The 24,469-nt window shown below is 44.1% G+C and overlaps 1 protein-coding gene across 3 annotated transcripts in view; it reads right to left on the bottom strand.

The window, feature by feature from the left end:
• The window catches only part of NBAS (NBAS subunit of NRZ tethering complex), a 1,316,984-nt gene that overhangs the window by 1,014,255 nt on the left and 278,260 nt on the right, over positions 1-24,469 (bottom strand). For all 3 annotated transcript variants that reach the window (XM_063915380.1, XM_063915382.1, XM_063915381.1), the window contains exons 15-18: positions 16,193-16,447; positions 15,070-15,195; positions 1,905-2,056; positions 938-1,075 (exon numbers count right to left, since the gene is read on the bottom strand). In XM_063915380.1, the coding sequence (XP_063771450.1) occupies positions 938-1,075; positions 1,905-2,056; positions 15,070-15,195; positions 16,193-16,447 (671 nt within the window). The remainder of the gene's footprint in view (positions 1-937; positions 1,076-1,904; positions 2,057-15,069; positions 15,196-16,192; positions 16,448-24,469) is intronic.

Raw genomic sequence — 24,469 nt, 5'->3', positions numbered from 1 at the left:
TATTTCGCTGGGTTTCACTGGTATTTGAAACAACCTGCGCCTAAAGAGGTCTACTGGACAAGGGGACCAGCCTGCGCCAGGAGAAGGTGAGTATGTACAGTGAGTGCGGCTGAGAGTGTATTAAAGGATTTATAGTTCAATGTGTGTGCAAACTGTTTTTTATAATTATATTTCCTTTACAATGGAACTATAGGTGACAGCAGGGTCATAATGCCTCGGATGCTGGCACTTGTAGTTCTCCAAGTGCCAGCATGCAGGCCAGGCTTGCTGGGACCTGTAGTGTCACTGTAACAGACATTACTTTAAAATCTGACTTTTACTGCTATCAGCCTCCCACCACCCAGTGGCGCGGGGGGATAGACTCGAGCTTAATCCCAGATCTGGGGAATACTCAAGGAGGGGGACCCCTTTATTGGAGGAGTCCCCACTGGCAGAGGAATCCACTAGTTTTGGGGGGGGATAAAGCTTTGGCCAGGGGTACCCCGTGAAGTGAGTCCCTTTGCAGTGGAATTACTCCCTGCTAGTGATGGATGTTTAAATACGGGGGACACCTATGCAATTTTGTTCCTGTATTTTCAGGACCAGGGCTGGCTCAGAGTCTGGGGCTAGTTATACATTTTTTTTTTTTTTTTTATGACCCACTCAATTTTTTTTCCGGATTTTTAATCTGTAATTTACACATTTACACACAGATGCTACACAAATCACTCTAATCTGTGCAGGCTTCTGCAAAACACTCTGATCAAAGCAATAGTATATGGAGAGGGATAGAACAACCCGTAGCCAATCAGAGCATTAGCGTATGGTGAGGGCTGGAAAAACCTGTAGCCAATAAGAGCATCAGTGCATGCATGGGACTAGACTAATCTGTAGCCAATCAGAACATTACAATAGTCAAAATAGAAAACTGAAAACTTAGTAACAGAACTGCACTCACTTCTCAAAATCCACCCGCTGGAAAAGTTCTTTACGCTTCTGGTTTTCCCTTTCTTTCCTGCTTTCTGCTTCTTCTTCCGGAGACAAGAATTCCTCATAGGGGATATCTTCTATATCTATATCCCCAGGTAAAATGAATCTGATGTACACAGGGAGAGGCATAAGAAACATGCAGCAAACAAGACGATAATGTAGCATTATTCAGCATTACAAAGTGTCCCGATAAAACACATAACACCAGTCTAACAGATGTACACATGGGCACAATCAGCGCAGGGATCATGGATAATGACCCGAGAGCCTGTGCCCACTAATACCCCTTTTCCACCGACTGTGGACAGACAAAAAAAAGAAGAAAGAAGAAATGATCAGGAAAGGAAACTATTTACTTATCTAGCAAACTACGATATCGCAGGCAAGATGGAGTAAAGTAATAAATTCTGGTGACAAGTTATTTCCACTAAAGAAGAGCTGCATATATTATACAGTAAAACCCACACTTTAAGTGGTTATCAAAAAGCAACAGGGGAGCTGCGGGGCTGCTCAGATGACGCGGGGAAAGTGCCCACTGTAATGATAATAGATTGCTCAGGATCAAACAGCTCCAGAGACTGTATATTATTACACAACATTTCAGTGAAGTATGCTAATGACCATAACCATCAGATAGGAAAAGGATAATTAGAAAGGGCGAGATTGAAGATTGGTAAATGAACTTACGCATGCATTAACATGTTAAGGAGTGAAGCACTTCATTGCCCTGTCTTGGGTGGGAGATCATTAATCAAAGATATGACTCACAAGTGAAGGGTCGCCATTTGTGTAAGAACATGCAAATGTGAAAGAGACGACGACATCCGCACTTATGTAGCTCTATCTGGAGACTGTCTCTCTGGCTTATCCAATTATCAGCTAGGCCACACACTGATGGTCAAATAGGAAAAAAAAACAATGAAACCTTGACGTACCGTCCGCCATCTTCCCCTTTTCCTATGGCAACAAGAGCCTCCAGATCTGTTCCCTTTAGGCCAAACATCAGCAATTCCTTGGCCGCATCCACATTCTCAGGAACTCTTTCTAGACATTCGTGTAGAACCCAGGATCTCTTCCTAATTTTGCTCTACAATAAAAAAATTTAAAAAACACCAAAGATGTACTTTGTATTATTTACCTTTGCAACAGAGTCAGATCTTCGTCAATGGCGTATGTAAACAGACCAATGCCCACAATGCAGTCTGCACATCCGCCGAAATTATGGTAGCCACTAAATCAGTGTTCCAGTGCATCGCCCACAATCCACACCTAATTAAATTGACCCCTTATAATTGCAATACTAAAGCAAGCCTATAAGCTTTAAAGTTAAAGTGGAATTAAACCTATATAAAATGTAAGGATATGCTGTATAGGACGATAACCTGTATTACCTTGTCTTGAATGTCAGAGTTGCTCATTTCACAAAGCCATATTTCTAAGAAAGTTCATTTCACATTCCTATGTTTACATTCCTAAAGGTAATATACCGCGGCTAATAGGATACTGCCCAAAGACTTTAATCAATTAATAAATTGCCCTGATGAAACTTAGAATGCAGAATCATTTATTATCCTTTACTTCTTCACATTTTCCATTCAGATGCAGAAGCTTCCATACAAATAAAATAAAGTATCTGGGGTTCTTAAATTGTGTTGAATGGCGGTTATAAGAATTTTTCTAAAACAGTCAAAAATGAGAGAAAACAAGTTTTTCCTGCCAAATCTACTTAAATAAGGGTTACATAAAATTGGATAATAGTATATATTTGGGTCATTTTAAGCCACTTTTAAAAATTTGGCAAAAAAACCAGCAAACTATAACTCCCACCTTCAAGCCTAAAAACACCTGTCCCACTCACAAAGCACCACCATATACCTATCCCATATCGTGTGCCACAATTTCCTGCATTTTGCATTTTTTCACCCAAAAAAATGACATGTGCCAAGTAAAAACAATCAAAAACTTCCTGGTGTTGTAAACCAAGTCCTGACATTTTTAACATAAAATATGGATTTTCTACAACCTTTCACCTGCTCAGGAGGTGGTGGAAAGAATTCCCTGTTAAAACCTATGGAGAATTATCGCAGGTAAAGTTTTGCGTATACTTGAATAAGTCCGTTTTCGCGAGTCGCAATAAAAGCCCATTATTCACGTGAAAACGGGTTATCACAGCTAACTGAATTCCTCCCGTAATCTGATATTTCTATTTGTTTAGAACTACACACATTTACATTATGCAACAAAACACCCTCTAAACTCCCCTACTGTCACCATCCACACTGGTTAGACATTAACAGTAATTTAACAAATTTCTTGCTGCTGAAAATAAGAATTTACTTACCGATAATTCTATTTCTCATAGTCCGTAGTGGATGCTGGGAACTCCGTAAGGACCATGGGGAATAGCGGCTCCGCAGGAGACTGGGCACAAAAGTAAAAGCTTTATGACTAGCTGGTGTGCACTGGCTCCTCCCCCTATGACCCTCCTCCAAGCCTCAGTTAGGATACTGTGCCCGGACGAGCGTACATAATAAGGAAGGATCTTGAATCCCGGGTAAGACTCATACCAGCCACACCAATCACACCGTACAACTTGTGATCTGAACCCAGTTAACAGTATGATAAACGTAGGAGCCTCTGAAAAGATGGCTCACAACAATAAACAACCCGATTTTTGTAACAATAACTATATACAAGTATTGCAGACATTCCGCACTTGGGATGGGCGCCCAGCATCCACTACGGACTATGAGAAATAGAATTATCGGTAAGTAAATTCTTATTTTCTCTGACGTCCTAGTGGATGCTGGGAACTCCGTAAGGACCATGGGGATTATACCAAAGCTCCCAAACGGGCGGGAGAGTGCGGATGACTCTGCAGCACCGAATGAGAGAACTCCAGGTCCTCCTCAGCCAGGGTATCGAATTTGTAAAATTTAGCAAACGTGTTTGCCCCTGACCAAGTAGCTGCTCGGCAAAGTTGTAAAGCCGAGACCCCTCGGGCAGCCGCCCAAGATGAGCCCACCTTCCTTGTGGAATGGGCTTTTACAGATTTTGGCTGTGGCAGGCCTGCCACAGAATGTGCAAGCTGAATCGTACTACAAATCCAACGAGCAATCGTCTGCTTAGAAGCAGGAGCACCCAGCTTGTTGGGTGCATACAGGATAAACAGCGAGTCAGATTTTCTGACTCCAGCCGTCCTGGAAACATATATTTTCAGGGCCCTGACTACGTCCAGCAACTTGGAGTCCTCCAAGTCCCTAGTAGCCGCAGGCACCACAATAGGCTGGTTCATGTGAAACGCTGAAACCACCTTAGGGAGAAATTGAGGGCGAGTCCTCAGTTCTGCCCTGTCTGAATGAAAAATTAGGTAAGGGCTTTTATATGATAAAGCCGCCAATTCTGAGACACGCCTGGCTGAAGCCAGGGCTAACAGCATGACCACTTTCCATGTGAGATATTTTAATTCCACAGTGGTGAGTGGTTCAAACCAATGTGACTTTAGGAGACTCAACACTACATTGAGATCCCAAGGTGCCACTGGAGGCACAAAAGGAGGCTGTATATGCAGTACCCCCTTTGACAAACGTCTGAACTTCAGGCACTGAAGCCAGTTCTTTTTGGAAGAATATTGACAGGGCCGAAATTTGAACCTTAATGGACCCTAATTTTAGGCCCATAGATAGTCCTGTTTGCAGGAAATGCAGGAAACGACCCAGTTGAAATTCCTCTGTAGGGGCCTTCTTGGCCTCACACCACGCAACATATTTTCGCCAAATGCGGTGATAATGTTTCGCGGTTACATCCTTCCTGGCCTTGATCAGGGTAGGGATGACTTCATCTGGAATGCCTTTTTCCTTCAGGATCCGGCGTTCAACCTCCATGCCGTCAAACGCAGCCGCGGTAAGTCTTGGAACAGACAAGGTCCCTGCTGGAGCAGGTCCTTTCTTAGAGGTAGAGGCCACGGGTCCTCCGTGAGCATCTCTTGAAGTTCCGGGTACCAAGTCCTCCTTGGCCAATCCGGAGCCACGAGTATAGTTCTTACTCCTCTCCTTCTTATGATTCTCAATACTTTGGGTATGAGAGGCAGAGGAGGGAACACATACACTGACTGGTACACCCACGGTGTTACCAGAGCGTCCACCGCTATCGCCTGAGGGTCCCTTGACCTGGCGCAATATCTGTCTAGTTTCTTGTTGAGACGAGACGCCATCATGTCCACCTTTGGTTTTTCCCAACGGTTTACAATCACGTGGAAGACTTCTGGGTGAAGTCCCCACTCCCCCGGGTGGAGGTCGTGTCTGCTGAGGAAGTCTGCTTCCCAGTTGTCCACTCCCGGAATGAACACCGCTGACAGTGCTGTCACATAATTTTCCGCCCAGCGAAGAATTCTTGCAGCTTCTGCCATTGCCCTCCTGCTTCTTGTGCCGCCCTGTCTGTTTACGTGGGCGACTGCCGTGATGTTGTCCGATTGGATCAATAAAGACTGACCCTGAAGCAGAGGCCTTGCTTGACTTAGGGCATTGTAAATTGCCCTTAGTTCCAGGATATTTATGTGAAGAGACGTTTCCATGCTTGACCACAAGCCCTGGAAATTTCTTCCCTGTGTGACTGCTCCCCAGCCTCTCAGGCTGGCATCCGTGGTCACCAGAATCCAGTCCTGAATGCCGAATCTGCGGCCCTCTAGAAGATGAGCACTCTGCAACCACCACAGGAGAGACACCCTTGTCCTTGGAGATAGGGTTATCCGCTGATGCATCTGAAGATGCGATCCGGACCATTTGTCCAGCAGATCCCACTGAAAAGTTCTTGCATGGAATCTTCCGAATGGAATCGCTTCGTAAGAAGCCACCATCTTTCCCAGGACCCTTGTGCATTGATGCACTGACACTTGTCCTGGTTTCAGGAGGTTCCTGACTAGCTCGGATAACTCCCTGGCCTTCTCCTCCGGGAGAAACACCTTTTTCTGGACTGTGTCCAGAATCATCCCTAGGAACAGTAGACGTGTTGTTGGAATCAGCTGCGATTTTGGAATATTTAGAATCCACCCGTGCTGACGTAGCACTACCTGAGATAGTGCTACTCCGACCTCTAACTGTTCCCTGGACCTTGCCCTTATCAGGAGATCGTCCAAGTAAGGGATAATTAAGACGCCTTTTCTTCGAAGAAGAATCATCATTTCGGCCATTACCTTGGTAAAGACCCGTGGTGCCGTGGACAATCCAAACGGCAGCGTCTGAAACTGTACCACAAACCTGAGGTACCCTTGGTGAGAAGGGTAGATTGGGACATGGAGATAAGCATCTTTGATGTCCAGAGACACCATATAGTCCCCTTCTTCCAGGTTCGCTATCACTGCTCTGAGTGACTCCATCTTGAATTTGAACCTTTTTATGTAAGTGTTCAATGATTTCAGATTTAAAATCGGTCTCACCGAGCCGTCCGGCTTCGGTACCACAAACAGCGTGGAGTAATACCCCTTTCCCTGTTGTAGGAGGGGTACCTTGATTATCACCTGCTGGGAATACAGCTTGTGAATAGCTTCCAATACTGCCTCCCTGTCGGAGGGAGACGTTGGTAGAGCAGACTTCAGGAACCGGCGAGGGGGAGACGTCTCGAATTCCAATTTGTACCCCTGTGATACTACCTGCAGGATCCAGGGGTCCACTTGCGAGTGAGCCCACTGCGCGTTGACATTTTTGAGACGGGCCCCCACCGTGCCTGAGTCCGCTTGTAAAGCCCCAGCGTCAGCGGCTTCTGATCCTGGGAAGAGGCTGCCTGCTGCAGTCTTTTTCCCCTTCCTCTGCCCCGGGGCAGAAATGAGTGGCCTTTTGCCCGCTTGCCCTTATGGGGACGAAAGGACTGAGTTTGAAAAGACGGTGTCTTTTTCTGCTGAGAGGTGACCTGGGGTAAAAAGGTGGATTTCCCAGCCGTCGCCGTGGCCACCAGGTCCGATAAACCGACCCCAAATAACTCCTCCCCTTTATACGGCAAAACTTCCATATGCCGTTTGGAATCCGCATCACCTGACCACTGTCGTGTCCATAAACTTCTTCTGGCAGAAATGGACAGCGCACTTACTCTTGATGCCAGGGTGCAAATATCCCTCTGTGCATCTCGCATATATAGTAATGCATCCTTTAAATGCTCTATAGTCAATAATATACTGTCCCTATCCAGGGTATCAATATTTTCAGTCAGGGAATCCGACCAAGCCACTTCAGCGCTGCACATCCAGGCTGAGGCGATTGCTGGTCGTAGTATAACACCAGTATGTGTGTATATACCCTTTAGGATATTTTCCAGCTTTCTATCAGCTGGTTCCTTGAGGGCGGCCGTATCAGGAGACGGCAACGCCACTTGTTTTGATAAGCGTGTGAGCGCCTTATCTACCCTAGGGGGTGTTTCCCAACGCGCCCTAACCTCTGGCGGGAAAGGGTATAATGCCAATAATTTATTAGAAATCAGCAGTTTTTTTATCGGGGGAAACCCACGCTTTGTCACACACCTCATTTAATTCATCTGATTCAGGAAAAACTATGGGTAGTTTTTTCACACCCCACATAATACCCCTTTTTGTGGTACTTGTAGTATCAGAAATGTTCAAAGCCTCCTTCATTGCCGTGATCATGTAACGTGTGGCCCTACTGGACATTACGTTTGTCTCGTCACCGTCGACGCTGGAGTCAGTATCCGTGTCTGGGTCTGTGTCGACCATCTGAGGTAACGGGCGCTTTAGAGCCCCTGACGGTGTTTGAGACGCCTGGACAGGCACTAACTGATTTGCCGGCTGTCTCATGTCGTCAACAGTTTTTTGCAAAGTGCTGACACGGTCACGTAATTCCTTCCATACGACCATCCAGTCAGGTGTCGACTCCCTAGGGGGTGACATCACTATTACAGGCAATTGCTCCGCCTCCACATCATTTTCCTCCTCATACATGTCGACACAATCGTACCGACACACAGCACACACACAGGGAATGCTCTGATAGAGGACAGGACCCCACGAGCCCTTTGGGGAGACAGAGGGAGAGTTTGCCAGCACACACCAGAGCGCTATATATATACAGGGATAACCTTATATAAGTGTTTCTCCCTTCTATAGCTGCTGTATTTGTATTATCTGCCAATTAGTGCCCCCCCTCTCTTGTTTTACCCTGATTCTGTAGCAGGACTGCAGGGGAGAGTCAGGGAGCCGTCCTTCCAGCGGAGCTGTGAGGGAAAATGGCGCTTGTGTGCTGAGGAGATAGGCTCCGCCCCCTTTTCGGCGGCCTTTTCTCCCGCTTTTTTTAGGAAAACTGGCAGGGGTTAAATGCATCCATATAGCCCAGGAGCTATATGTGATGCATTTCTTTAGCCATATAAGGTTTAAAACGTGTTTTATTGCGTCTCAGGGCGCTCCCCCCCAGCGCCCTGCACCCTCAGTGACCGGAGTGTGAAGTGTGCTGAGAGCAATGGCGCACAGCTGCAGTGCTGTGCGCTACCTTATTGAAGACAGGAACGTCTTCTGCCGCCGATTTTTCCGGACCTCTTCGCTCTTCTGGCTCTGTAAGGGGGCCGGCGGCGCGGCTCCGGGACCCATCCAAGCTGAGCCTGTGATCGTCCCTCTGGAGCTAATGTCCAGTAGCCAAGAAGCCCAATCCACTCTGCATGCAGGTGAGTTCGCTTCTTCTCCCCTTAGTCCCACGATGCAGTGAGCCTGTTGCCAGCAGGTCTCACTGAAAATAAAAAACCTATTTAAACTTTTACTCTAAGCAGCTCAGGAGAGCTACCTAGCATGCACCCTTCTCGGCCGGGCACAAAAATCTAACTGAGGCTTGGAGGAGGGTCATAGGGGGAGGAGCCAGTGCACACCAGCTAGTCATAAAGCTTTTACTTTTGTGCCCAGTCTCCTGCGGAGCCGCTATTCCCCATGGTCCTTACGGAGTTCCCAGCATCCACTAGGACGTCAGAGAAATTAAAAGAGTAATAAATTGCATAAAGAGAAATAGTTAAAACAAAACTCTTCTTGCTGGCATGAAGGTTGGTTCGTCCGAACATAAATTTGCACTGTATGCCAATGACGTTTTATTATCCTTGGGAAATCCGGTCAAATCTTTATGCCCTCTCCTCTCTGAAACTGACCTCTATTCTAATTTCTCGGGCTATAACACAAATGAAACTAAAGTTCTAGATTTCTACATTCCAGGGCCATCCAAACTATTCCTAGAGGTTTCCTTTCCGTTTAACTCGCACAAACGGAAACATAAGTATTTAGGTGTTTTTTAAACACACCCACATCACCAGTTATTTCAAGCTAACTTCCCCACGGTTTCAGATCAGATTAAATCAGATTTACAGTACTTTCATGGTCTAACCACTTTATCTCATGGATAGGTAGTGAATTCAGTGAAAATGAATGCAGTTCCACGACTTCTTTATCTCTTCCAGACTCTCACAATCTTTATTCCCTCCTATGTATTTAAATTCCTAAGATTCCAAACTTCTCGTTTTATTTGGGCAAACAAACACCCTAGTGTTCGTTTACAGGTATGACAGCGTTCTACTCATAGTGGTGGACTGGGTATCCCTGATTTTAGACGATACTATATACAGTAGCTGCACAATTAGCGCACTGTGTACAATGGTGTAACCCTTAGGCACGGGAGGTCTGGACCGACATTGAAGCTTATAAGTTGGGTCTTTCCACGGTTTCTTCCTTTTTTTTGGATCCTGGGGTCTAACCGTCCTAGAGTAGTAGCATCCCAACTGATTGTATCTCGCACTTTATCTGTCTGAGATTACGCAAGTGAAAAATATGGCCTAGCCCATCTCCTGTTATCCCAATCTTACATAATCCTGTTGTTCCCCCGGGTATGCACAAAACATCATTCCTCTCCTGGAAGAACAGAAGCATCCTATATCTAAATGACAGCTCTAAAGACACAAGCTTTCCTCAATTTTCTCAGATCCAAACGGGAAAATCCATCACTGATAGAAATTTTTATGCATTTCTTAAAATTAGACATTTTCACTCTACGGTGAATCACATCCTTGTCAATAGGGCACTTTCCACAAGCTCTAGGTCTCAGGCATTCTTCTACCAAAAGGACTGATTTCCTTCATATATACACTACACACTGACAAATCCGTTCCTCAGCGTTCTTCCTATAAGAGGGCCTGGGAAACTGACCTTAACTCTACCCTAACTGATGACGATTAGATAGAGATTTGGGACTATGCTGCCTCTAGTTCTATTTGTGTAAAAATAAAAGAGAATATACACAAAGTATTATATAGATGGTACTATGTACCCTCTAGGCTCAGCAAAATACACCCTGGTTCATCTGATATGATGCTGGAAAGGATGCGACGCTGAGGGTTCATTCCTACATATATGGTGGTCATAGCCAGTTTCTGGAAGGAAGCCATTAATTCTAGCGACTTAGCTTAACACTCTCCTTCCATATGACTCCAAGTATTTCCTCCTTCCACTAGGCCTCTCATTGTTGTCCAAACAAAACAGACTGATGCGTCATGTGATCTCTGCGACCACTTGCCAAATCGCGATAGATTGGAAACAGTCAGCGCCTCCTTCTATGCAATCCATAACACCCAGTATTTCACATGGATGACATGACACGCATCCTTAAAAATTCTTCTAAATAGTTCAGCAAAGTAGGGAGCCCGTGGATATCCCATCAACAAATCCTCTCCCCTTTCATTATGTGATAGCTGGGCCCATAAATTGATTTTTCTTTTCAGTTTTAATGTACATTCCCCCTTTCTTCTTTTTTTTTTCTTCCATTAGTATTCGTCTCCTCTCTCCCATTGCCAACGATTTCTTTATTGGCTTTCTCTTCCCTTTTTCTTTTCTTCTGGTTCTTCTGATAACTAAACATGTCAGAACCCTACCTTTTTTCTTTATCCCTTCATAATATGTTTAAAATGGATCCCAGTTTATGTTTCATCAGATGCTGACTCACCCAAGATTTTATTGTATTTCTATTTTTCTTATTTGTATCAGTAATACCCCTTTCACATCGCAAAAATAACCCGGTATCAGCCCGGCATATTGCTGGGTCGAAACAGGTCAGTGTGCGATGTGAAAGGGGCCTTGGAGAATTCCCGGGTCGCCTGACCCGATAATTCAACCGGGGTAATAAGGGTTATTCCCGGGTTGAATATCGGGTCAGTGGCAACGTAAATGGATGCCATCAGGGACTCCGGCGTCGGTATTTTGACTGCCAGGATCGAAGTATACCATTTCACTTCATGTAACAGGATGCTGGAAGATTATTTGGACCAGCCAGATGACTGCGTCCACTGGTTAAGGGGCCAAATTACTATGGCATTACTATGGAATTAAGTAACAGTTTCCTTTTTTTCAGTAGGGTTATAATACTTTTTTTGTGTAGGGATCAAGCATAATACACAATTCTAGCAATAATCCTTGGTGTCCTATCTACTTGTTTGATGAGTAACATGAATGGATTGTATGAATCGAAAAACGAAAAAACACTACGCATATCAGTCTTACAATTTACTACTTGCTACAGGGGTTAACAGAAGAAAACATTAATCTAGTCTTAGTGAAGAGAATCTGTAAACCTATTATTTCTTACTGATTAATTTGTATAAGCTAATTATGCTACCATCATTAGCCTGCAATAAATAGGACAAAAGAGAATCAGAAAAGAAAATATGAAAATACATGTGGTGAAATTAATTTGGCATAAGGTCAGGGGGCGGGAGAGAGAATAAAATACCTGGACGTACTGTAGGAAACACACAAAAGCAAAGCACAAGATAATGAGAGACCTTTGAACACTCTCTCATTTGAAAAGAGTCTATTAAACCGGTCAAGACATATAAAAATGTGTATAAGAACACTGATTAATTGTAGTAATCACAATCCTTTGTTATAGCAATGAACACTGCTTCATGAATATAATAAACATGTCTAATAAATCTTTATTTTCAGATATAAACTAGTAATTAAAGTGCGGCGGTTACCAAATGCTCAATGGAGGTAAACATTTTCTGGGCTTATACTATATATATATATTTATTTATCTCCAAACGCACCTCCCAGAAGCCTAGAAATCTGGACATTATGGAAGGGTGGAGATAAGGCCTAGTAATGAACCACCAGGGAGGAGCCTCCGTGCGGCTGTGATGGTGTGAAAGCCATTACAGCTCTGTGGTATATAGGTGACAGGTTTCAACAGAGGTAGATCCCAAACAAGATGGTGTAACTGTTCCTTTCTATTTTCTTTCATTATTTTTTTATTACTGTTTAAATTTTACAAATTTAGTCAGAATAGTAAAACTAGTACAACATGGACTGAAGAATATATAGGAATATGCATTCGTACTGGAGAAAAATAATAAAGCTCAGAAAGATGTGTATGAAAAGGGGTCAGGAACCTGCATGGTGAGCTCGGCGACACGGATGTTACACAGAGGGCATCGGAGGGTCAGCGCCTAACGGCTATTTGCCCACAACGCCTGGATGTAAGATGTTGCTGCATGTGACTCAGGCCCATGACTAGGGCAGTACGGATGGTGTAATGGTTAGCATTACTGCCTCACAGCACTGAGGTCATGGGTTCCATTCCCACCATGACCCTAGGTGGAGTTTGTATATTCTCTCAATACTGCGTGGGTTTCCTCTGGGTACTCCGGTTTCCTCCCACAATCAAAAAATATACTGGTAGGTTAAATGGCTCCAGACAAACAAAAAATAACCCTAGTGTGTAAAAGTGTCTCCGTGTACATGTGTTTAGGATAGACTAGATGGGCCAAGCGGTTCTTATCTGCCATCACATTCTACAGTATGTTACAATGTTTTTCTATGTTCTAAGAACTTGAATCTTGTGTGTAATATCACATTTTGGTGGTGGCAACATATAAAGCTGACCACACACTTAGCAAAGTCTGGTCATCCTGAGACATAATCACAACTGCTTCCCGAAGGTCCACACTCTCTACACACACTCACGGGAGACAAGTGCTAGAGGACTGGCCAAGTCATTTGTCCATCACAAGACATAATAAACAGATCATCTGAAAGCTCAGCCAATGATCTGTGCAAGACTCCCCAATAAAAATCCAACTAAACCCAGATCATTTAAACTCTCATGATTAAGATCTATATCAACAACATTGTGGGGCTGATTCAGCGCTGTACACAAGTCTACTGTGCAATCAGATCTTGCGATGTTTTGCAATGTGCATGCATCAGAACAGAGTGTACGTAACTCGGCCGCGTCTCTACTTGTAGCCAAATGGATGTAACTGGACGTGCTCAGTGTTCTGAGGGTCTGTTTGCAGACGGAGCTATTCCACCAGGTGTAGGGATGGTGCAAATGCACGCTGACACTAATAACAAGTGATTTCACAAGCAGCTAGACGGGGATGAAGCTACAAACTAGCGGCGCAATCAGTTTGCGTGCAACTGTGAATAAGCCCCCGTCTATATAGCAGTATATTCAGTATAAGTACAATGAGAACTCATTACAGAGGTTGGACACTTCCAGTAAATGAACAGTGGAACACAATAATACATAGCAACTCATTTAATTGTATTATTCTTTGCAAAGCAACTAATGAAATAATGGAATGGTGCTAATGTATTCAAGCGATTACCGATCGTAACACAGAAGGAAAGTATATGGAAATAATTATGATGAACTCGCTGTACCTGAAAGCGACTATTTCAGATTAATAAAGTAATTGGAATCTGTGTTTGTTAGAGTATTTGCAAGTATAAAAAGGTAAGGCATTGAAATATGAAAAAGAAGATCCTAGACCTACTGCAAGCTGCAGATATAAGCATTTGGAAGGCAGAATTATTGTTTCAGGCTTAACTGGCTCAAACTGCAATCTTGGCCAATTTCTAATCTGGAAGGGTGATATGTCCATCAGGATTGTACACAAATGAAGCCAGCCAATAACCAGGATCTGACGGTGTTAACGGCCATCGTCCAACAGGGTGCCACTAATTTAATTACAGATTCAGACCCAGGCTCTCTTAGCTTAAGAGTAATGTCAGCCTTCCGCCATGAGACTTCCTAGCAGATTTTGTTTATCCAATTGATGTGTCCTTGAGATCAGTATGATATCCCAGCGGTCAGGAGACCGACGCCGGGATCCCAACAGCAAGAAGGACATGTCCCCCCCACCACGCTTCGGGTCCGGTAGCGACCTTCGGTCGCACCAGGGTTAAACATTCCCCCTCGGGTGGTGGCGTGGACCACCACCCGACTGGAGATCCCGACCGCTGGTATTTCACTGGATGTCGGGATTCCGGCGTCGGTCTCCTAACAGCCGGGATTCCAACAGCCGGCAAATTGACTGCCTCCCGTGTCCTCATGCACTTATTCCTTTTGCACCATGCACAATTCCCATACGCCTTACTTTTTCCTCAATTTTGTGTCTAAGCTCACAAAGAGTGTACTAGGTACTTAGAATTAGGATGTTTTGGTTGCAAAGTCAAGGATAAAGCATAGTGACGTGTGGCGCAGGTCACTCAAACCGGTCTTTTGCATTCTTACACATACTGTACTGCATACGCTTTCCTTTTTGCATCTTAGTCCGTATACAGTGTATAAAATACTTGGGATTAATATTTCTGCAACAATGGAATTGATAAACGGTTGCAGATTAACCATCTATTTTGGACCTGTCTTTTGACTGTTTAAAGTAGATTGTATTTTTTTTTCCACAGTTTTGCGTCTTTATTTGCTTATGATGTACTAGATACTTGGGATTAGTGTTTTGGCTCCACTTAGGGCACGCATATTTCCTGGCCTCACAAGCTTACGCAGCCTGGCAAAACCTGCAACCGTCGCAACGGTGATCCGATTCTGCGTCTACGGATACTGCACTCGGATTGCAAATGCAACGCAGGAAGTGTCCATTTCATATAGACATATCTTGTTGGATTTGCATTTTGCTGGACGGAATCACAAATCTGCTAAATGGGGCTATTTGGCACGTTTTGAGAATGACCCCGTGGGTAGGAAGACTAAAGATTACATCTATTCCCTACTCAGTTATGCTTAAACAAAACCACAAGCCTTGCACAATTTAATTATCTGTACAGTAACATACCAGGTAATCCTGAATTGTTGCAACGTTGACGGCTGACTTCCTCCACTGCCTCTGATAAACCAGATCGGTGTCCAGTTCATATGCGTGTGCCAAGGATAAGGCCTCGCCATATTCTTCATTATCAATCTGCAGAAACAGAAATATGAGCCACAATTATCGCTAAGTTTCTCAAACATCCATACGGTATGGCTTATAGAGGATCTGTCAGCATTTGGGCAGAGGTTCTTTAATTGGGCTGAAAATTAATTAAGTGAAAGTATTGTTCACTCAGAAGAGTAGTGAAAATCTTGCCCATGACACTACATACTGGGCATGGCCTTGACCCTCCACTGCCAGCCCCTGCCCTCCGCCAACACTTTATATGCTACACACTGGCCTAGAGCGCTGACGTAATGAAGAGGAAAGCGGCAACAGACACACTACCCACAAATCAGCACGCAGGTTTCTTTTTAACCAAAAATACAAATGGAAATGTTGTCCACCTAAGACAACTCATATTTAACAGGAGCTAGAGCTAGTCTGCATTTTATGGGGGAAAGGGGGGTGGAGACAGGAGTCTGTGTAATCTACTGTTCTGCTGTAAACTGATGGCTATAACAACTCCATTTGGATGTTCTACAAATGCTAAAAGTGCTACACAGCCATCTACAGGGGTGGTCTTCAGTATACCGCCGGCCGGGATCCCGGCGAGCAGCATACCGGGGGGGTCCCGACCGCCGGCATGCCTACACATTCTCCCTCTTGGGGGTCCATAAATAGCGTGGCACGCGTAGCCAGCAGTGTGGCAAGCACAGCAAGCCCGCAAGGGGCTCTTTAGCGCTTTCGCCCCTCTGTCGGTATGCCGGCGCCGGTACGCTGGCCCCCGGGATCCTGGCCGCCGGCCACTCATACTACACCCCTACAGCTGCTATGTAATTGTAATCAACTTGAAACGTACAGAATGAAAGACATCAACAATATCTGATCATACTCCGAGTGCCAGAAATAAAAAAAATAAAAAAAATATTTTTTATTTTTTTATGTAAAGTCTACACTGTACAGAATTTCTGGCAATAATAATAATAAAATATATTATTAAGAGCACTGAAAATAATTTACAAATATCGCTTAACCACCAGCGCACCTTCCTCTGGTAGAGTTCCTCCGGTGTGGTGGACCTCAGACTCACTAGCCGGTAGGTTTTTGTAATAGTGCGCGGACGTTTGCGAGGAGGGGCGAAGCGCTCCATTTCGGTAACAAAGTAAAGCCCTTGTTTAATATAAGCAAAGTATCTGGCTTTGGCCGACATCTCGTCATCGCAGTCTGAGTCCTCGTCCCCGTACTCCTCACCGGCTCTGCTCTCCAGGCGGGACCGCTTTGGAGCGAGTTTTACTTCACACTGGAAACACAAGAGTAACCACACATCAAAATGACTACATGACGCACTAGGAGTAGATTATATATCTACAGTACTATCCCCTGCCATCACAGCATAAGTCCAGCATAACCACCACTATGATGAGGGTGGATAGAGAGGACATGTCGCCAGAGAGTTGGGTTTACTTACAAATTAAAAGAAATAATCATATACTCTTTTTTTTCTTATTATTATAAAATTCTCCATCGACCATTTTTCCTATACATTACTTGGCCAAGCAGAGCTGTGTTTTCCCCACAACTCATTAATGACATCGCTCATTTAGTAAATGACAGCTCGCCTGCTGCTACACCAAATATCAAGTGTTTTTTCCAGCATAAAGGTCTCTGTGTGCTACAATTACTTCTCTCAAATGCTATCTGTCCCCGTTCCATGGTGTAGGTAAGAGACGTGTGCTGTGATGAGTGCTACCATTTCAATTACAGCTCAAAACTGAATTTCCCGAGGACACAATTAAAAATTATAACAGTACACTCAAGAGATACATTTTATTATAGTCGAGTCAGGTATCACTCAAAGTACCTCTGTGTCAATATTTATTTGTACTGTACATGGCTGGTAGTTATTGCAATTTGCAGATTCGTTATCTCCAATACTCTTCTACAGAACTAATGCTGGGTACACAGTGGGGGTGATTCAGAGATGAACGTAGATCACTGAATACGCAGCCAGATCTGCGTTCATCACCGCACATGCTGGGGGCCACCCAGCATGTGGGAGGCCGCCCCGCCCCCCTCGCCCCGATTCGTCCGCAATTACATTGCTAAGGCATCGGATCTAAGGTTGACCCCTGGCGTCAGGCGGTCAGTGAGCTTTTTGTTATTTAATACCGGCTGTGTGTGACCTCATGCAGTCACCCCCCTGAAAATAGTCCGTGTCCCCCCCCCCCACACCACGCCGAAACTCCGCCCCTTCCTGTCAATCACACTGCGGCCGCATCCTTTGTGCAAGGTCGCGCACAAAGGCCGGTGCATGTGAGCAGACCACCTGGATGTCAGCGACCGTGCAACTGCGTCCAGGTCTGAATGAGACCCTCTGGCCGACACAGTAAATAGCGCCCATTCAATTGAACGCCCGTTTTATCACTCACCCATCGACGGGTGTGTACCAGCGATAGGTCTATGAACACCAGAGTCAATGGGCAATATATCGGCGCATAGTGCTGTGTATACGGGCGGTATACTTGCTACAGAGGCCGCCGGTGACTGACACCACATCTTGGCAGGCACATGTCAATGCCCGCCCAATTGTGACGTCAGGCACAACATATGAGGTTGACGATCGGTTAGTACATACGCCTATGTCCAACCGGACGGCCAATCTGTCGGCCTAGTGTGTACCAAGCCTAAGGTGAAGATGTATCAAATCTTCTCATGGGGACAAGTGGAGAAGCTGGGCATAGCAACCAACCAGATTCTACTGTACAGTAGCTATCATTTATCAAAAGCATTCTACAAAGCGATAGCTACAGTACACTCTGATACTGGAGTCTGCTATGGTAACTTCTCCCCCATAGTAAATAGCTCTCTTTCTCTCTTACAAATAGTCCAAACACTTTTACAAGTGTACTAAAAATGTTTCTTCTTTTTTTTTTCTTTTTCCATTTATATGACATTAATATTAATTTTGTGGTGTCAATATTTTTAACATACAGTGTTGCCCAGAGGTTCCCAAACTCGTCCTCACAGCACCCTAACAGTACAGGTTTTAAGGATATCCACGGCTGAGGACAGCTGACTTAATTCGTACAGTACCTTAGTCAATTTGGTTTGACTAATGGCGTGTACACACGGTGAGATATTTTCTTACGATTTTGACTATATATCCAAAATCGTAAGAAAAGTTAGTGCAGATCGCAAGGTGAAAGTCACTTTGCGATTCCGATTCCATGCCGATGCGCAGTACCGTGCGGTCGGCATCGCAAGTCTAGATAGTCAAAATTGTCTTGCCTGCACAGTCTATCTCTGAAGAAGAGATAGTCAAAATTGACACTTAGCCAAAATCGCACATAGTCAGTATCGCAAGCACATAATGAGTGTGCTTGCGATACTGACTATGTGCCGACTTAGCCCCTGTCGCATAGTGAGAATCGGGCATAGCCCGAATCTCCCCGTGTGTATGGGCCTTAAGGCCGGGTGTATGCCTGAGCGGACCAGCAGGGATTGGATGTACACATACTCATTTTCAATGCGTCTGGTCGCTAACGATATCGTCCGTTGGCCCCGCAGCAAGGCCAACTGCTAGATGTCGCTAATGACTGCAGGAGTGCGCAAATCATGGGTCCACAGGAAGCGATGCAGACGATTTGTCATGCCGACACAGCAAATCGTGCCGACACTGCTGTAGTGTGTACCTGGCCTAACTGTGCACATCCATAAACAGCCTTAATACCTGGCTTTGAGTGCCAGTGATATAACGTATTGGTCTGGTGGTCACAATAGGGGCACGGCGCTTATGAAAGTGACTGTTAGGCCACACAGAGAGTCCTTAATCAGGATGCTGGATTTATTGTTAACTGGGTAATGCGGGAACACAGTGGTAATGCAGAGGTTAACAGCAGTGATAACAAACACAGGTTATTGCAGCTAATACATGTCTCACCTCAGGAGCTGAGTAGTACTGACACACTCTTACACAGTAACGGTGGCTGCAGCTGTGCACAGTAGCACATCAGGTCAGAGGCTGCACCACCCTGCAGACTCTGGGTCCTAGTGCCCAGCATGTTTTAGTACAAGGACAGACACAGCCCAGAGTGCCTGTCCTTCAACAAAAATAACCATGGCACTTGTGCTTAAGGAGGATATTTATTAATTTCCATGCATTTGCCCTGATAAATCTGTTTTTGTTGGTATTTTGCAGTGATAAGAGATGCTTCTTCAGGGTATCTATCATAAAACTGTAGCAGGGAAAGCACATCTGATAAAACGCTGTCCCGATAAAGAGTTTCCGTGGAGCATCCAGCTTGCCGGGAAGGGTGGAAGATTCATCTCCAGGTGGCCATTCCCTATAGGCAGAACCAGCTGACACCATCTGAAGATGGTATCAGATTATAGAGACAAGTTTTAGGAGATAGTGATACATCTGTATGTATTGTACCTCAAACATTAGAGGAATAATAAGAAGTACTTTAACTTAAACATGTCGTAATCTTGTTTCCAAACAATTTGTGCTTTTACAAATAGGCCCCTAAAAGTCTATTTTGTAAATAGTTTATGTATACAGCTAAATCCAAAACTGTTGTGTATTAGTTTTAACATGCTTCTGACTAGTACCTGACCACATACAGATGTGTCCTCTTACATCCTGCAGTCACGTTATGCAGCCTTTCCAGTTGTGCCATGCCGTGGCAGGACTCGGTAGCACAGAGCATATTTTATGCGTCTTTTTCCACGAAAACGCGTCTTAGACGCATAGTAATTGGATGATGCATAAGCAGCTTCTGCTTACATTACTTTGTGTCTAAGACGCATTTTCACGGAAAAAGACGCAAAAAAAAGACACTCGGCGCTAATGACTCACACGACGCTCACGCGTTATGTGTAACGCGACTTGTAGCGCACGGCATAATAACAGCATCACATATATTATATAGCAGAAGAAGCAGGGTTCTCCATCAGCACTGGACAGTGATGGGAAGACCCTGTCACACTGGCGCAGGAAGTTGGCGCTATAAATGCACCTGTATCTGAAACAAAGTTCACACATGGACGGTTTCAGATGTTTCTTTGTTCTTCAATAGGTCCGTGACCTTTTTGATTAACTATAAATCAGGGGGAGGCAACCAGTAAAGTTCAGAGTGAACCAGTGACATTAATGAGTTAGATACATCGGTGAGGCATACAGAACCACATGCCTCAGTATACAGTATATATTACTATTTTCTCATGGTTCACCCTATAGTCTGATTGGCCACTGTGCTTAGGCAGTGGGTGCACTATAAAGGCCTGCTCTTATTTGTCTGTGTGCAGAAGTAGAGATTCCCTTACAGATACAGAATAACAGTTCTGTATTCCTAAGCACTTGCTGGTTCCATCACCGTTTTTCATTTCTATTCTTAAAATGTATTTTACTTCTCAAAATTAAAATCTGTAGGCTTAGGTTTACCAAAAATGTTCTATTTCCAGGTAGATTATAGATGACTGTAGAATGCAGCCATACTTATTCATGCTTTACACGGGTGTGGACCATAGAATCGAAAGCAACTAGGTCGACAGTCATTAGGTCGACCACTACTGGTCAACGGTGACTAGATAGACACCTGAAATAGGTCAACATGGTCATTAGGTCTACATGGAAAAAGTCAACATGAATTTTTATATATTTTTGGTGTCATTTTCTTCGTAAAGTGACCGGGAACCCCAATTAGTGCACCGCTCTGCACAGGTTACTATTCCCAAACGTAGTCCACGTGGATCGTAAAGTATGAAAAAGTAAAAAAAAAAAGTGAAAAACTCATGTTGACCTAATGCATGTCGACCAATAGTGGTCGACCAAATAAGTGTCGACCTAAAGACCGGATAGCACTTTGCACAGCCTTTGTGGGACACAGTAACCCAATGGGTTCTCCCCAGCGGTGCCCGATGCCACCTCAGCAGCACAGAGACAAAAGACAAAAGCTGGTGAGTGTCAAACCCATTTCCCTCATTAGAATTCTGAAGAAAGAACACTACAGATCTAGGAGAAGATTCCATATAACTAATACATAATAATACTGGTAGTTCTGTAACATTTGAGGTGTCTAAAGCAAAAACAAATCGATATATTAAAATCAATCTATGTCCGGATGGCAAATTGGTATGCACGCAGCAACAAGAAAGGCTGGTGACACATGCTGTGTGCTTAATCACAGACCGACCACGGAGATTCACAGCAGAACTATGATTAAGTGCGCAGTGTGGTAAATGTCAGCTCAGAAGCTTTCTGTTTTGCTGTATATATGTCTGTCTAGCACCTGGTATATAGAGATTTTATCCACACGAGTGCTGTCCAAGAAGACAGTAACGCAGACTGAAGACCGTGGGTTTGCCGTTGTTGCAGCTGTCACAGCATGCTGGGACTTGTAGTTACATGAGCGCTGTACAGTAACAGGTCGGTTATTATTGCAGTAAGTCTATAGTGGCTTTCAGGGGTCGAGGGATGAGTAATGGTCACATCTCATCTCAGATCCGGTCTACTGACTGCTCTTTGTCATGGACTCAGAGTACTACATTAGGCTTTTGGACCTATCCTGGCAATAAACATACCCACGTTCTTGATGGACAGGTAAATAAAAGTCTGGCTGTCCTGATTTCAATCAAAATAAAGTTGCTGGGATTTTTTTTAAATATTTTTAATGGAAATAATGATTCAAAAAAAGACTGAGCAGCTGTCAGAGGTGATGGAGCAACCACATAACGCACCTAGGATTATTTAAAAAAATAAAAATAGAATTGAAGCATACAACAAACAAATGTGAGTTTAAGATTCTTTTTTTTTAAACATACAATACAGGTTGAGTATCCCATATATAAATATTCCGAAATACAGAATATTCCGAAATACGGACTTTTTTGAGTGAGAGTGAGATAGTGAAACCTTTGTTTTTTGATGGCTCAATGTACACAAACTGTTTAATACACAAAGTTATTAAAAATATTGTATTAAATGACCTTCAGGCTGTGTGTATAAGGTGTATATGAAACATAAATGAATTGTGTGAATGTACACACACTTTGTTTAATGCACAAAGTTATAAAAAATATTGGCTAAAATTACCTTCAGGCTGTGTGTATAAGGTGTATATGTAACATAAATTAATTAATTCTGTGCTTAGATTTAGGTCCCATCACCATGATATCTCATTATTGTATGCAATTATTCCAAAATACGGTAAAATCCGATATCCAAAATACCTCTGGTCCCAAGCATTTTGGATAAGGGATACTCAACCTGTATTAACATATTTAACTGTAGATGCAGTGTGTAAAACACTGAAACCATGCACATATAAACTACAAAGAAATGCTAACCAAAACTTAATGGTTAATCAAATGAAAATTACCTCAAAGCGTAAACACATTACTAAGTAAGATAATTTGGGGAATGGGAAATATGACTATAGAATGCATCCTCTGTGTACCTCTTGTATACAATCCTGCAGAAGGAAACAAACACTAAAATAAAAAGACTGCTCTGGAACAATAAGTACATATGTTTTCTCGGCGGACCGGATGCCTGCCGTCAGCATACCGCCAGCGGCACCCCGCCCTCCAGTATGCAAGCAGCGGGGCAACCGCTATGAGGCCCCTTGCGGGCTCGTTGGGCACCCACAAGTGGGAATAGCCCCTTTGAGCCGATATTCCGGCTGTCTGCATTGTCGGCTGTCAGGATTCCAGCGTCGGTATCCTGATCTCCAGGATCCCAACGGCCAACAAATTGATTACCTCTCTGTGTGAGATACCTGACATGAGTGGAACTATATTGGAAACTACTGAGGAGGAAAGGGATCTAGGCGTCACTATTTCAGGTGACTTAAAGGCAGGTAAGCAATGTAACAAAGTAATGAGGAAGGCTAGTCAGATGCTTGGCTGCATTGGGAGAGGAATCAGTAGCAGAAAATAGGATTTTGGTACTTACCAGGTAAATCCTTTTCTTTGAATCCATAGGGAGCACTGGAGTACTCTTGGGATATGGACGGCTTCCGCAGGAACAAGGCACTGAATAATTAAATTTAGAACTCTCCTCCCCTCCATATCCCAGAGTACCTCAGTGTTTTTTTACTGAGCCGAACAGGAGCTATAGAGAGGTTGACAATAGAGAACTACATATAACATAACGGACAACAATAAAGTTGACATATAACGTGACTGACAACTAAACAGTTGGCACTATAACCGCTAGAACTTGAAACTTTGAACCAGTCGGTGAGAATGTGTTACCATAAGATCCCCTGAAATTACCACAAACCAGGTAAAACTGCTCTGGGTGGGCGTCCAGTGCCCCTTATGGATTCAAAGAAAAGGATTTACCTGGTAAGTACCAAAATCCTATTTTCTTTTTCATCCACTAGGGGTCACTGGAGTACTCTTGGGACGTACCAAAGCTTCCCCCGTGAGCGGGAGAGCAGTTTGGCACCTGTAACACTAGGCGGCCAAAGCTAGATGCTGATGCCGCAAACGTATCAAACTTATAAAAGCGCACAAACGTGTGCACTGATGACCACGTAGCCGCACGGCAAAGCTGCGTCATAGAAGCCCCACGACCAGCTGCCCACGAAGTTCCCACAGAACGTGTGGAATGAGCTGTTACTGATGTAGGCGGCTGTAACCTAGCATGAAGGTAAGCCTGACGAATGGTCAGTTTAATCCATCTGGATAAGGTCTGCTTAGAAGCTGGCCAACCCATCTTGGCAGCATCATAGAGAACAAACAACGTATCCGTCTTACGAACTGTAGACTTCGGGATACATAAACGAGTAATGCGCGTACCACATCCAAGGTTCCAGAATTTCCTGTCAACACAGGAACTACTATTGGTTGATTGATGTGAAAAGATGACACTACCTTTGGTAAGAAAGCGGGATTCGTCCGAAGTTCCGCTCTGTCATCATGAAACACCAAATACGGTGGCTTGCATGACAAGGCACCCAAATCTGAAACACGCCTTGCCGAAGCTAAGGCTAGTAGAAAAATTGTTTTCCAAGTGAGAAACTTAATATCCACTTGTTGTAAGGGTTCAAAATATGAAGACTGTAAGAAATCTAAAACCAGATTCAAGTCCCATGGCGCTGTAGGTGGAATGAATGGAGGCTGTACTCTGAGGACACCTTGCAGAAAAGTGTGTACCGACGGCAATAGAGCCAATTGTCTTTGAAAGTAAATTGACAACGCAGATACCTGCACCTTTAGTGTAGATAAACGCAGTCCTCCATCTAACCCCGTCTGTAGAAATAACAAAAGACGGGATAACTTGAAAGATGATGTCGGAAACTTCCGATCTTCACAC

The sequence above is a fragment of the Pseudophryne corroboree genome, chromosome 4, assembly GCF_028390025.1.
Source record: "Pseudophryne corroboree isolate aPseCor3 chromosome 4, aPseCor3.hap2, whole genome shotgun sequence".
Lineage (NCBI taxonomy): Eukaryota > Metazoa > Chordata > Amphibia > Anura > Myobatrachidae > Pseudophryne > Pseudophryne corroboree.
The sequence above is the reverse complement of the archived record's forward strand: the minus strand, read 5'-3'. Positions and strand labels throughout refer to the sequence as shown.